The sequence below is a fragment of the Engraulis encrasicolus genome, chromosome 17 (genome assembly GCF_034702125.1).
Source record: "Engraulis encrasicolus isolate BLACKSEA-1 chromosome 17, IST_EnEncr_1.0, whole genome shotgun sequence".
Classification (NCBI taxonomy): domain Eukaryota; kingdom Metazoa; phylum Chordata; class Actinopteri; order Clupeiformes; family Engraulidae; genus Engraulis; species Engraulis encrasicolus.
In genome coordinates this window covers 13324834-13338825 of record NC_085873.1, presented here as the reverse complement: position 1 = coordinate 13338825, position 13992 = coordinate 13324834, and the positions used below count along the sequence as shown (strand labels likewise).

Genomic DNA, 13992 nt, shown 5'->3' with positions numbered 1-13992 from the left:
CATTTTAATGCGTTTGTTTTCATCCGCGTGATGTTCTGTTGCGGCTGAAAAGGGCACTTCAGGAAAACAATTCAAAAGGAATGGTGCAATCGAGCCCAGGGCCCCTAGGCTACAGGTTGACCCCCCACCCCACCCCCTCTCTCTGAAAGGCAAATTTCACGATGAAATTACACAGACAGTATTGAAAAAAATAGGAATTAAGAATAACTTGTCTGCCAGCTATGAAGAGAAGTGTTAACAAGATTTGAAACTGGACTCAACGTTAGAGATTCAATTTTGCGTCTTGTCGTAATAAAGCAATTTTTGACTTTTGACCCAAAGGGGACCCCCTGGCAGGTGGGGGCCCCTAGGCTGCATCCATATCTAGCCTGTTCGTTAATCCGGCCCTGGGTGCAATGTCCAGGTGAAGTTGAAATTGAGTTTAAGGAGTTACATGATGATGTTGCCTGGAGAACTTCTACATTAGTACCCATTGTAAACAGATGTCAAGGGATCTCATCATATCAGGAAATGTGCTGTAACCGTAAAAACGTAATATTGTTACAAACCAATTAATGTGATTATGTTAACTGTTAACATGTCCGTTTTAATGCAAAGTCCCTTCTTTCTGCTGCCCCCCCACCCCTTGCAGTACCTTAGGGGTCCTGACCCCCAGTTTGGGAATGACTGGTTTAATGTATATTGGGCACAATTATGGTAATAATAAAGTGTCTGAAACAGGGTGGCCGCGGGTCCTTAAAAAGTCTTAAAAAGTCTTAAATTTCATTTCCGCCAAATAAGGCGCTGAAAAGTCTTATTTTGTCTTAAATCTTCAACCCAAATGTCTTAAATTTTTGGAGCTTAATTTAGGGAGAAATAATTATGTCAGCCATGTGATGAACTTCACGACGGAAATCGGGAGTTGTAGCCATGTAGTGTAATTTAGAACGCATTATTGAATTTTATTTAGTGTAAAGTTTCATTGTGTATAGTTTTGTGTTTTCAAACGGCTACATTAATGTAAATAACCAATTGGTTTTTGTGCTTCATTTGAACCTGTGTATGATCTTGCGAGTTGGTCCTAATTCCATTTGGAAAATGGTATTGAAAAGTCTTAAAATGTCTTAATTTTGACTTGCTAAAACCTGTAAACGCCGCGAGTTGGTCTTAATTTTATTTGGAAAATGGTATTGAAAAGTCTTAAAATGTCTTAATTTTGACTTGGTCAAACCTGTAGACACCCTGTGAAAGCATTACTGACCTCTAGTGGTGCTACAGAGAACTGGCTTTTCTGGAGCTCATAGACCAATTTGTTTGTAATACTGTGACAGAATGTAGTTTGTAACTAGTAAGACGTATGGGGGTGGGTGTGTCAAGATATAACTCTGTGTGTGTGTCTGTGTCTGTGTCTGTGGCACCTACCTGTATGTATCTCAAATAACTATTGCGTGCGTGCATATGTGTGAGAGAGAGAATGAGTGCCTATGTAGAATATAAGTAAGGTGTGCATGGGCATGTGTTGTTGAGGTGGTGTATGGTAAGAGAGAGAGAGAGAGAGAGAGAGAGAGAGAGAGAGTGAGAGAGAGAGAGAGAGAGAGAGAGAGAGAGCCTATGTCATCCATAACCTGTGAGTGTATGTGTGTGTTATCAGATTGAGCTGGCGATCCTGCGTTTCCCATACGACTCGTGGGGGACGCCGTTTCAGCAGCTGAAGCAGGTTGTGGAGGAGCCGTCACCCCAGCTGCCCCCCGACAAGTTCTCACCCGAGTTCGTGGACTTCACCTCCCTGTGGTCAGTACTGTAGTCTCTCTCTTTCTTTCTCTTCTTCTTTCTCTCCCTCTCTCTCTCTCTCTCTCTCTCTCACACACACACACTCAAGCGCGCACGCACGCGCGTGTGTTAATTAACCATGTGTGCTGAACGATGCATTAAATCTTAAATATTGTTCCTCAGAACATTTTTATAAACAACCCACACGCCATTTCTGACATTTGAAATCTGGTTTTGCACCACAACAGTGGTCTATACCAGCTTCATTGGTGATCACAATTTCATCCACTTCTGAATTGCCATTTCTGAGGCCACCTAGGCGTAATACTTGATTTAATCATGGCAGCTGTGCCTCATTCCTCATAATCACACAGTTGGAGTTATGCAACGAGATATAAGGAGTTTTTTTCCCCCAGAATGCCATATTGGGCACGTGGTGTAAAACTTTGAAAAGATGATGTAATGGAGTTAAGTAGCATTGAAGTTGTCCTTGACAGGGACGAATAATGACTCCATTGGGCCCCTGAGCCAGGCAACAAGGAAGGCGAAACTCGAATGTTTTAGATCAGATATTTGTGACGCTATGTTGTTGGGGGTTCGTGGGAAATTTTAGAAATGTCAGTTGTTAAAAGTGTGACTTTTTAAACACAAAATGAGAATGGAAACATAGAGACTTGAGCTTAGGGGGGGGGGCTTGATTTTTGGGCCCCTGTGCCTAGGCCCGGTAGGCCCACGCAGTAATTTGTCCTTGATCCTTGAGGGTTTTGTCCTGAAACTCCCCTTTAACCTTCAGTGTTAATTTCACATTGAATGCTCCTGCAAGATCCTTGATTGCCATTAAAAAGCCTGAAGCTGTGCCATGGATCTTGTACACTATATTTCCTCAGCTGTCACATGGCTGTGTGTGTGTGTGTGTGCGTGTGTGTGTGCGTGTGCGTGTGCGTGTGTGTGTGCGTGTGCGTGTGCGTGTGCGTGTGCGCGCGCGCGTGTGTAGTGGGTGCCTATATATGCCAATCAGCAGCGTGCCCTCTCACGCATCCTCTCTTTGCCTAGGGCCCTTGAAACGGCCCTGGCCCCCCCTCCACAGGCCATTACCACCACCCTCGTGCACCGCCAATACCCACTGATTACACCATTACTGCCACTACACTCAATAGCACGGACTGTACTCTAATGGAAGGTAAAATCAGTTGAAGACGTTAAGTGAAGTAATGTTTCCTTACTAGCTGAATGTTTGAACTCTTGTAAGTCAACTTTATTGACAGTTTGTGCATGTGCACAGGTCATACAAGGACATTGAAATGGCGTTTCTCTCTATCCCATGTAAAGACATGAACATGGAACATGGTGTCGGGACTCGGGAGGGTACCTAAACCCACCCAATGTTGTGGGAACAGTTTGGCGCGGGCCCCTTCCTCTTCCAACATGACCGTGCACCAGTGCACAAAGCAAGCAAGTCCTAACCTGAACCGAATAGAACACCTTTGGGATGAATTAGAGGAGACTGAGAGCCAGGCCTTCTCTACCAACGAAGAATGATCAAAAAATCCTATTACAGTATTTCTCAATTGTTTTTGTACATTTCTCGAATCTCTCTCGCAATTTGCAAAACATAATATTCATTCTCAAAACAGCTTTAACAAATGGCAATACACCGTGGACAGTGGCGTAACACAAACACTTGGGGCCCCCCTGCAAGATACTAGAGTGGGCCCCCCCAACCACGCAATCCCCCCCCACCCCCACCCCCACCCCACAGACACACCCCCACCCACCCCCCACACACCACGGCCTCCTCCACTAACTTTTTCAAGTAAAGGTCCATTTTTTGTTCAGGACAGTGTGTCCCGGTGCCCACTAGGCTATATTACCCATGTATATATTCTTTTATTATCATAATATAATGTAGGCCTAGTAATATATATTATATAATATAGGTCTATATGTATATAAAGGTCTATATATAGATAGGCTATTATACTATATAAATATAGCCTATAGGCTATAGGCTATGTAGGCTACACACACACACACACACACACACACACACACACACACACACACACACACACACACACACACACACACACACACACAGGCCTATTCATATGAATATAAAAACCAACACTGCAATCATAAATACATAGGCTAAATCAATCAATCAATAAATAGTAGGCTAGGCTATTAGTGAAGTTACTTTCTCACTCATCAAATCCATTCACCGTGTAGCAAACCTGAGTTCACACATTTGAATGCCTCTCCAACAGCTCTAAGTTTGCGTGACAGCTGTAAGTTTGAGATTTGTAATGAATATAGGCCGACTGACCGTAATTTCAAGACGCTTTTTACTGATCTGCAAACGTGATGTGAGAGAACAGACTCTCCACACCGGCCGTGTTGCAAACACGGACAACTTTCCGGTATCAAGGAAAAAGGTGAAAGGAGTGTAGGGTTTGGGACTCTTGGGAAAGTATAAGAGATAAAGATTCAGTAGGTTAAAATTATTTTGAGTAACCTTTGTTTATGAAGAAACGTGAGGATATTACGAGGCAGCAGACGTCGCCGAATCAGCTGTGCAGCAACGCACCGGTTGATACAAACGTAGTTTCTCTTTTTCAGAATACTGCAAAATGTGATGCTGACTTGTTCTTGAGTCTCCACCCCATAAAAACCAGCGTGTGGTCTCATTAGGGCTATAGGCTACGATGCTATGACAGAGCTGCGCTTGAGGGAAAAGACGCACGCTGTTCTCTGTATCTTAAATTGATAACTGGCGCTCGCGGACAATTAGCGAAATTGAGCGTTTTTCTGCAGCGGTTGTGTGCGCGGACAGTTTATTCAACGGATTTTACAATTAAAAGTTAAATCACAGAGAACATGTCAGAGAGCGTTGATTCACACGCAGCGTCCAGCTCATTGTTGACGACACAGATATGTCCCTGTCTCGCGTAAGGGGGGCCCCGCCTTAAATGTCTTGGGAACTACTCCCCCCCCAGCCAGGGGCCCCCACCCGAGCAGGGCCCCCCCGCACCGCGGGGGCTGCGGGGGTATACTTTACGGCCGTGACCGTGAATGACCTGCAAAACCAAGTCTCTTGCTCAAAACCCAAGTTTTTGTGTCAATGAACGTATCAGTGCCAGCAGAATGGTTAGTCATTGTGTCATAGTGTGGTCCGTGTATGGACAAGCTAGTCAAATCGATTTGTCATGTTGTCAATTGAATAGTACACTCTTTAAGATCTTTTCTGAAGCAAAATGTTGTTTATATTGGATGGGAAATGTCTGTCTTACTTACTGTCTTGTGAAATTCTAGGGAAATATTGTAATTTTGCGTGGAGCGAAATTATAAAGGGCACATGAGGCATAGTAGTCTAGTCGTGATCTCCATAGGCCCAATAGTGTAACCCAGAAATGTTGAGTACCCTAAAGTTTTATTGCAGAAATATCATCTATGGGCCTAATGGATAGAATTTAGCTTGGTTGCCCAAAGTTGCACTTTGAGCAATTTGCATAATTAGCATAAATATATTGTTAAGGTAAGATTACTACAGGTGAATAGGCTAAAAATTTAAAATAATAGGTATCACCATGAAACTTTCTCAGTTGATTACTGATGATGAGAGAAGAAAAAAATGTATTGGATGTTTTTTGTATTTTGATGTTTAGATATGCAAATGAGGGCATACATTATCAATTATGCGCTAATTTGCATACACACCAAATCACTTTCATGAGGTGAACTCTGGCTCAAAATAACTTTTATGTGGGTAAAATATGTATATTTGAGCGTTGAGATGGTGAAAACCTTCTGAGGCAGTGGTTCTCAAAGTGGGCCCACGGCAGGCTGGCAGGAAAAATATGGCAAAATAAGATGAATAGCCTAATAAATTGAATAACTAAAGTAAGCCAAAATAAACCAAAAATAAGCTGAACTATCCTAGTGGAATAATTATCTTCCTTACAATGTTTATGTACTATGCTGTCTGTAGTACTTGAATGGGTTTAGGAATGCACCAATTTCATCGAGTTGTGAAACCTGGTGCACAGAAAAAATATTGTGGCACGGGTGCCGCACGGCCCATGTTAGGGGAGCCTTGGCTGGAATCTAGCGGTATATGGGGAGCCTTGTCATGGTAAAGTTTGGGAACCCCTTCAAATGCGTGTAGCCTGGATACCAGCAACAGCGTTCTATGGGAAGCCCCTGTATTCGGGATAAGGTGTAGGCCTATACATGCCTCAGTATCCCGGCTTCTTTCGGAAAACTCCACCTAGCATATCCCGATTTCTCAGTATCCCGAATAAGGGCTTATTCGGGATACTGAAGTGTTTATATGCGCAAACGCAAATTCGGGATACTTAATATCCCGATCATATTCGGGATACTGAACTGCATGTATACGCACTCGATGAGAAACCTGGTCAAGAGGGAGTTTTGACCTGGATACATGACCCGATATATAGGCCTATACATATAGGATATGTATTTATTACATACAGCGTGTAGCACACACATACATTCAGTGTAGCAGAACTATATAGGCCTACAGTATGTCTGTGTACACAAACACAAAATAACTATACAAGAGAAATTTACTGTTCTGAGGAAAGGCTTTAAGGCCTAAAATAGCACATAAGTTTTTGGAACAAAATATGATTGTAGCAGACTTTCACTATACAACATGCAGAATAACTACAGTATGCACGCACAAACAAACGCACACACACACACACACACACACACACACACACACACACACACACACACACACACACACACACACACACACACACACACACACACACACACACACACACACACACACACACACACACACACACGGGTGACTCTAAACAACTCTCCATTGACCTTAACAGTGACAAAAGTTATCTGGAGGTTTATGTCACCTTCATATGGTAAACCCATGGCTCCAAATATATTTGTTCTGTGGGTAAAGCATATGTACTTGGTGGTTGAGTTGGTGAAAACCTTTTGAAGGACCTGGTCAAGAGGTAGTGTTGACCTAGATGGATGAATTAAATGTTCCATGCCAAACAGCCTTACGTGCATACACATACAGCACAGTGAACAAATCCAAAAGAGCCAACATCACACAAAATAACATGCGCATTAGGCCAGTGATTGCTGCAGGATACACATGTGCTGAAGAAAATACAGTGAAAGTATGGGGATTTGTGAAGGCTATGTGGTTTTTCCTAAATATGTGTGTGCATATACAGTGGTATACAATAATTTAATGATTGGGCACCCCTTTTGAAAAACATTATTGGTTTGTCTGTTGATAGTTTGTTAAAGCAATTTTGTGTTAGCATTATGTTAAACAGTATGGAAAGTACAACATTTCAGATGTGAAATCACTTTTATGGGCCCAGCAGAATCAATTGGACATGTAGCCTAAATATTCTAGTAATATTTTTTTGCTAATGCAATGGGCTGTGGATGGTTCTATAAGCAGACAAGTCCCAGAAGTCTTGGCATTTTGAATTTGAGGTGGTGTGGATAGTCAATGGTAAAAATACTGTCAGCATTCTTGTCTTCCTTCCATTTGTTTTATTTTTTTAAGATAGGGATGACTATTCCACAATGTACTTTTGCTCCTACATGAAATACAGGGTGGATTTTGAACAGTGCTTCCAACCTTTGCTCTACAGAAGTCTCTAACCCAGCCATGGCTTTACTTCAACTGTGCAATTGTGTGACTATTGAGCATTCTTTTGAAGAATCTTCTGGTTTCACAACTCAATGAAATTGCTGCATTCCTAAACCCATTCAAGCACTACAGACAGCATAGTACATAAACATTGTAAAGAAGAGAATTATTCCACTAGGATAGTTCAGCTTATTTTTGGTTTATTTTGGCTTACTTTAGTTATTCAATTTATTAGGCTATTCATCTTATTTTGCCATATTTTTCCTGCCAGCCTGCCGTGGGGCCCCTGGCAGCCCCCCAGGGGTCCCAGGCCCCACTTTGAGAACCACTGCCTCAGAAGGTTTACACCATCTCAACACTCAAATATACATATTTTACCCACATAAAAGTTATTTTGAGCCACAGTTCACCTTATGAAAGTGATTTGGTGCGTATGCAAATTAGCGCATAATTGATAATGTATACCCTCATTTGCATATCTAAACATCAACATACAAAAAACATCCAATACATTTTTTTTAATTCTCTCATCAGTAATCAACTGAGAAAGTTTCATGGTGATACCTATTATTTTAATTGTTTAGCCTATTCACCTGTAGTAGTCTTACCTTAACAATATATTTATGCTAATTATGCAAATTGCTCAAAGTGCAACTTTGGGCAACCAAGCTAAATTCTATCCATTAGGCCCATAGATGATATTTCTGCAATAAAACTTTAGGGTACTCAACATTTCCGGGTTCATGAAATCACGACTAGACTATAGAGTAATATAATGCAGTACAGTGTTGTATTGTATGCCTGTTTTCTCTATCCCTTATACTGCCTTTGATTAGAGAGAGTCAATATTTACCTGCGAGCAATTTACCAATTCAGATCACATTTATAGACAAAAATCCAATGGAAATTATACAGTGCTTATCACATTATGACAGCTTGGTAAATCATTTTGCATGTCAAGACTTAAACTATGACCTAGGGCCTAAATGTTTTGGGGGGTGCGATAGTTTCATGCATTCAGTGACAAAGCTTTTTGAGTGATATGACAAAAGCAATTGATAATGTACGAAAAAGCTGAGAATTGTACACAACCATTGCATGGTGGACGAAAGCATTTGCTAAATGCTGAAAACTATGAAAAACGTATTTTACCATGTGCACAGGTAACGGCAGGAAGTCACAATTGAACAAGAAGTTTTGAGAATGATTATTCTGTTGTGAGAAATGTACAAAACCAATTGAGAAAAACTGTAACACACTCCTCAACCTTGTGGACAGCCATCCCTGATGAGTTGAAGCTGTAATAGCTGCAAAAGGTGAACCGATATTGGCCCATGTTGAACCCTCTGGATTAGGGATGGCATGGCAGCAAAGTTCTTATTTAAGTCAAGGCAGGTTAGCGAATACTTTTGGTAATACAGTATAGTGAATGTCAGCGTTCCTCAGAATCACTCTCCTGCCTCATTGTTGCTTTATGACATGCAATAAAGTCTTCCTTTTTTGTGGTGCACTGACATGCACTGGAAGAACGAACAGACTCTTCTGTGGGAGAATGGTGTTATGAAGTGGATTTTCTTCAAGATGGTGGGCAGTTTGTTCAGAGATCTTTTATCTGCCACTGAAGTGAAGCTCTCCAGTTCTCCAGAACCAGCTTTTCTGACAAGTCTATCAATTCGCAGAGCATCCATGTTAGCCTGGGAAATCTCATGCTCCTTTGCATAATCGTTGCAATCTGAAAGACTGCATGGCAGCAGCCCTAAGCGAGGGAGCCAATCAGAGAGCGGGGAGGGGTGGATATAACTGACATGATTGGCTATGGGCTATGTTTATGCCAAATGATACATTCGTAATGCCCAATAAATGGCCATGGGCAAACATAAACCACACCTTTTAGATATTTTTTTGGTCTTTTACGACTTTATTGATGACATAATAGGGCAGTTTGAGAGGTGGACAGGAAATAGATGGGGAGGGTTCTGCAAAGGACCCGGGCCGGGAATCTAACCCGGGTCGGCCACATGGCAGACGAATACCCTACCGGTTGGCCACGGCAGGGCCAATAAACCACATCTTTGATACAACAAACTGCATGGATAGCCTCCAGACCGTCTCGTGTTAAACAGGCAACATCCATTTGCCTCCTGCTCATAGATGTTCTCTCTTTCTGTTTCTCTCTCTCTCTCTCTCTCTCTCTTTCTCTCTTTTCCTCTTGGTTTCAAACAGTTTGAAGAAGAATTCCAAAGAGCGGCCAAACTACACAGAACTCATGGTGGGTGCATTATTGGATTGGGGTGTGCATGCGTCTCTGTGCGTCTGTGTCTGTATGTGCCTGTATCTGTGTCGGTGTCTGTCTATATGTCGTTGTGCATAGGGGTGACTATGCCTACCTCAGGGTGGCCGCGGGTCCTTAAAAAGTCTTAAAAAGTCTTAAATTTCATTTTCACCAAATAAGGCCTTGAAAAGTCTTATTTTGTCTTAAATTTTCAACCCAAATGTCTTAAATTTGTGGAGCTTAATTTAGGGAGAAATAATTATGTCAGCCATGTGATGAACTTCGCGACGGAAATCTGGAGTTGTAGCCATGTAGTGTAATTTAGAACGCATTATTGAATTTTATGTAGTGTAAAGTTTCATTGTGTATAGTTTTGTGTTTTCAAACGGCTACATTAATGTAAATAACCAATTGGTTTTTCTGCTTCATTTGAACCTGTGTATGATCTTGCGAGTTGGTCCTAATTTCATTTGGAAAATGGTATTGAAAAGTCTTAAAATGTCTTAATTTTGACTTGCTAAAACCTGTAAACGCCGCGAGTTGGTCTTAATTTTATTCGGAAAATGGTATTGAAAAGTCTTAAAATGTCTTAATTTTGACTTGGTCAAACCTGTAGACACCCTGGCCTACCTGTATGCAGGGCTCCAGATGAACACTTTTCATCACCAGCCAAAATGGCTTAAAGATCTTAATCTTGCTAGCCAAACACACTCTCCCTAATGGGTCAGAGTGACTAGTAAGTTGGTCTTTTCTACCAGCCAAACTCAAGCATCACCAGCAATTGGCCGGTTGGCTGGTGTTCAGCTTAATTTAAAGCCATGTGTTTATACTACGCAGTATTTATGGACTCAGGCCACTAGAGGTCAGTATCCACCCAACAGTTCTCCTTTCCCATCAAGGGACTTGCACCGTCACACGCATCCCAGCCAGGTTACCTCAAGTCAAGACATAGTCATCTTTAAAACTAGCAGGGGATGTTTTGTGAAAAACGTTTGGAAAGTAAAATAATGTCCATTGATGAGATTGGGTAACAAAATGCTTTATGAATTTAATTAATTCTCACAATCACACATCGAATTATCATGAAAAACTGCTGTTATAAAGTTACATTTTCACTTGCCATCTTAGCAACATCGCTTCCTTTGTTCCCAATTCCTGTTGACTATTTGCAAATTTAGAAGTAGGCCTACAGTTAAACATGTTATTTAAGCTCTGAGTGCGTGCGTGCGTGAATGAGATTATTGTCAATGTCTTATATATAAATATTGATATCTTTTTTTTCGTCCACAGCAACACCCTTTCTTCATGTCCCATGAGTCCAAAGAGACTGACGTGGCCAGCTTTGTCAAGGTCATCCTGAGCGAGTGACAAATGCCCCTGATGTCTCCTGTCGGCCTGGTCCGGCCCAGCTGCGGCACGACTCAGGCCCGGCTGCGACTCAACTCAACTCAACCGGAACTCCCACCACCACCACCCTACCTCCCCAACCTCCCCTACTCTACACCCCAGTCTCAACCCCCCCACCCCTATCCAAGCATCCTCAATCGGAAGTCCCACCCTACTTACCTACATCCCCCACCTCCTACTCCTCAACAACCTAGCCCCAGAACTTCAGTCCAGGCCCCTACCTACCATCCTACCTCCCCAACCTCCTACTGCCCCAGTCCCTCCCCCCAACCTCACCACCACCACCAAGCATCCTCAACAACCAGCCCCCAGCCCCTCTACCTACCAACCAACAGACTGGCCAATCGCATGACACGTTGTAATACCCCACTCCCTCCCTACAGACCACAGAGCCAACGCTGCCCCCCTCTCTGAGCCAACGGTCCCCCTCCCCACAATCTGCTGAGAAGTAACAACAACGCAACCCAATCGCAAAAGGCTTGACAAACCCGCGGGGACTTCCCAGCCTACAGAAAAGAGAGGATAAGAGAGGGGAGGAGAAGAGGAGAGGAGAGGAGAGGAGAGGAGTGACTGATTTGAGTTCTGGCGAATGTAGGAGGAAGAGGGGTGGGTCACTTGGGGGGAGGGAGGTGTAGTTGGAGGGGGTCAGTGAAACACACTTATACATTAGTGATGGGAAGGAGGTAGGATGTGTGCTGGAAAATACTATGTGTGTATGGCAGGGAGAGCTTGTGTGTGAGAGAGAGAGCGAGAGCGAGCATGGTAGTGTGAGTGACTATGGAGAACACATGAGTTTGCATGTTCACATTTTGTTTATGTGAGTTACAAAAAAGTGTGTGCATTCATACATACATTTCTGTTTGCCTTTGTGTGTGTGTGTGTGTGTGTGTGTGTGTGTGTGTGTGTGCGTGTGCGTGTGCGTGTGACTTCCCCCCACCCCCCATAATTACACCCTGATGAGAATGAAACCGTTGTATCATCTGTTGATTTGCAGTGTGTGTGTGTGCGTGCCTGCGTGTGTGTACACCCTGACTAGAATGAAACCGTTGTATCATCTGTTAATTTGCAATCTGGTGTGTCTGTTTGTGCGTGCGTGCGTGTGTGAGCAAGGGAGAGTGTTTTGTTTAGTGTAGTGTGCTGTACAGACTGTCAACCAGCCTGGTCATCACGCCTGGCGTTCAGTTCAGTTGTAACAGGAAGAAAAGAAAAAAAGATGGCAAGAACTATTATGAATACTGCAATGAATTCCAGACAGGATATTGTCTGAAAACGTACCATAGATATATTTATGTAATTATTATCTAAATGTGTATAGATGTACTCCTGCAAGTATCTCTATGGTTTACTTCTCTTGAAAGCGTGATGGAGAGAGAGCCTGTTGTCGGCCAATTAGAGGAGACCTCATGTCATGCCGGCCAATCAAAAGCAACAAAGGGGGAGATGACGGCGCTCGATGCTCGAGGGGGCTTTCAGCATTTGACTTCACTTATCCTCCTGTGTGTGTGTGTGTGTGTGTGTGTGTGTGTGTGTGTGTGTGTGTGTGTGTGTGTGTGTGTGTGTGTGTGTGTGTGTGTGTGTGTTTGTAAGAGAAAGAGAGAGGGAGTGATAGATATACAGAGAGAAAGAGAGAGCGCGCTTATGTGTATGTGTTGTTGTACAGTACGTGTGTGCATGCGAGTTACAGATTAAGTAAGTGCATACATTTCTTTGTGTGTGTACGTGTGTACACGTGTACACGTGTGCAAGATAAAGAGCGAGGGGAATTGAGAGAATTCACTGTATAATTTTGAGATCCAGCATTGCGGTGTGTGTGTTTGTGTGTATGTGTTTGTGTGTGTGTGTGTAGGTTTTTAGTCGGCTTTTCATGTTTTGCCTTTTGAGAATATAGCGGGAGGGCGGGGGTGGGGGAGGGAGGTTGTTGGGGAGGGGCAGGGCCGGATTAAGACGACCTAGGCTACAGGTTGCCGTAGGCCCCCTTCAGAGGCCAATTTCAAGACAAAAGTACATAGACGTGTACTTAATTAATATGTCAATATTGCATTTGGTCAGTGAGGGGGGGTGCAGCCATATCTAGCCTGTGTGTTAATCCGGCCCTGGGAGTGGAGGAGGGGTTGGGGGGGGGGTTGTTGCTGTGGGGGGGGGGCAACTCGACCTGCTGCTCTGTCTAAGTTCTCTACTCTGAGCCATGCAAGAGACTCGCTCAACATTTGTTTTAAACTATAGTGAGTGAAAACTGGAAATCACCATCACATTTATTATTATTATTATTATTATTATTATTATTGATGATATTTCTTTAACAGATTTTTTTTCTCTGAGTTGTTCTGCAGTTTCTCTATTTATTGTAACTGCTGTTTTCCCTTTTATGAAAACTTGACATGTTTTTTTTCTCCTTATTTTTAAACTATGTTTGAATGGAAGTGTGTGTGTGTGGTGCGTGTGCATGTGCGTGTATGTGCGTTTGTACATGCATGCGTGTCTGCGGTAATGTGTGTATTGTTAGTTTTGGTTGGTATTATGTGAGTGTGTATCTTTTAGTGTGTGTGTGTGCGCCCCTCTACCTGACACACACACACTCACACACACAGACACACACACACCCCTCTACTGGTTCCACTTCTCTGAATGGCTCACTGTGACTCACTAGCCTGATTTGTGCCTCTTTATAGAACATTAAAAAAAACCTACAAAACCCAAACTGCTTCCCTCGCCAAGATCTCTTATTTCCTTTTACTCTACAGTGAAGTTTACTCGGAATTAGAGGATGACATTTTTCAGGAATTCCTGTGGGTCCTGCGTGTCCTGCGGGATTCCCACGGGATGGGAGTCAAAATTTTAAAGATGAACGGGAGCGGGCAGGAGCGGGAATAAAGATCAATGGGAGCGGGCAGGAGCG

General features: G+C 42.9%; 1 protein-coding gene across 1 annotated transcript in view; it reads left to right on the top strand.

The window, feature by feature from the left end:
• map2k6 (mitogen-activated protein kinase kinase 6) overlaps nt 1-11657 on the top strand; it is a 48500-nt gene extending 36843 nt beyond the window's left edge. Inside the window, exons 10-12 of the mRNA XM_063221778.1 lie at nt 1631-1770; nt 9641-9686; nt 10980-11657. Of these exons, the coding sequence (XP_063077848.1) occupies nt 1631-1770; nt 9641-9686; nt 10980-11057 (264 nt within the window). The 3' untranslated portion in view covers nt 11058-11657. The remainder of the gene's footprint in view (nt 1-1630; nt 1771-9640; nt 9687-10979) is intronic.
• The last annotated feature ends 2335 nt before the right edge of the window (nt 11658-13992 follow it).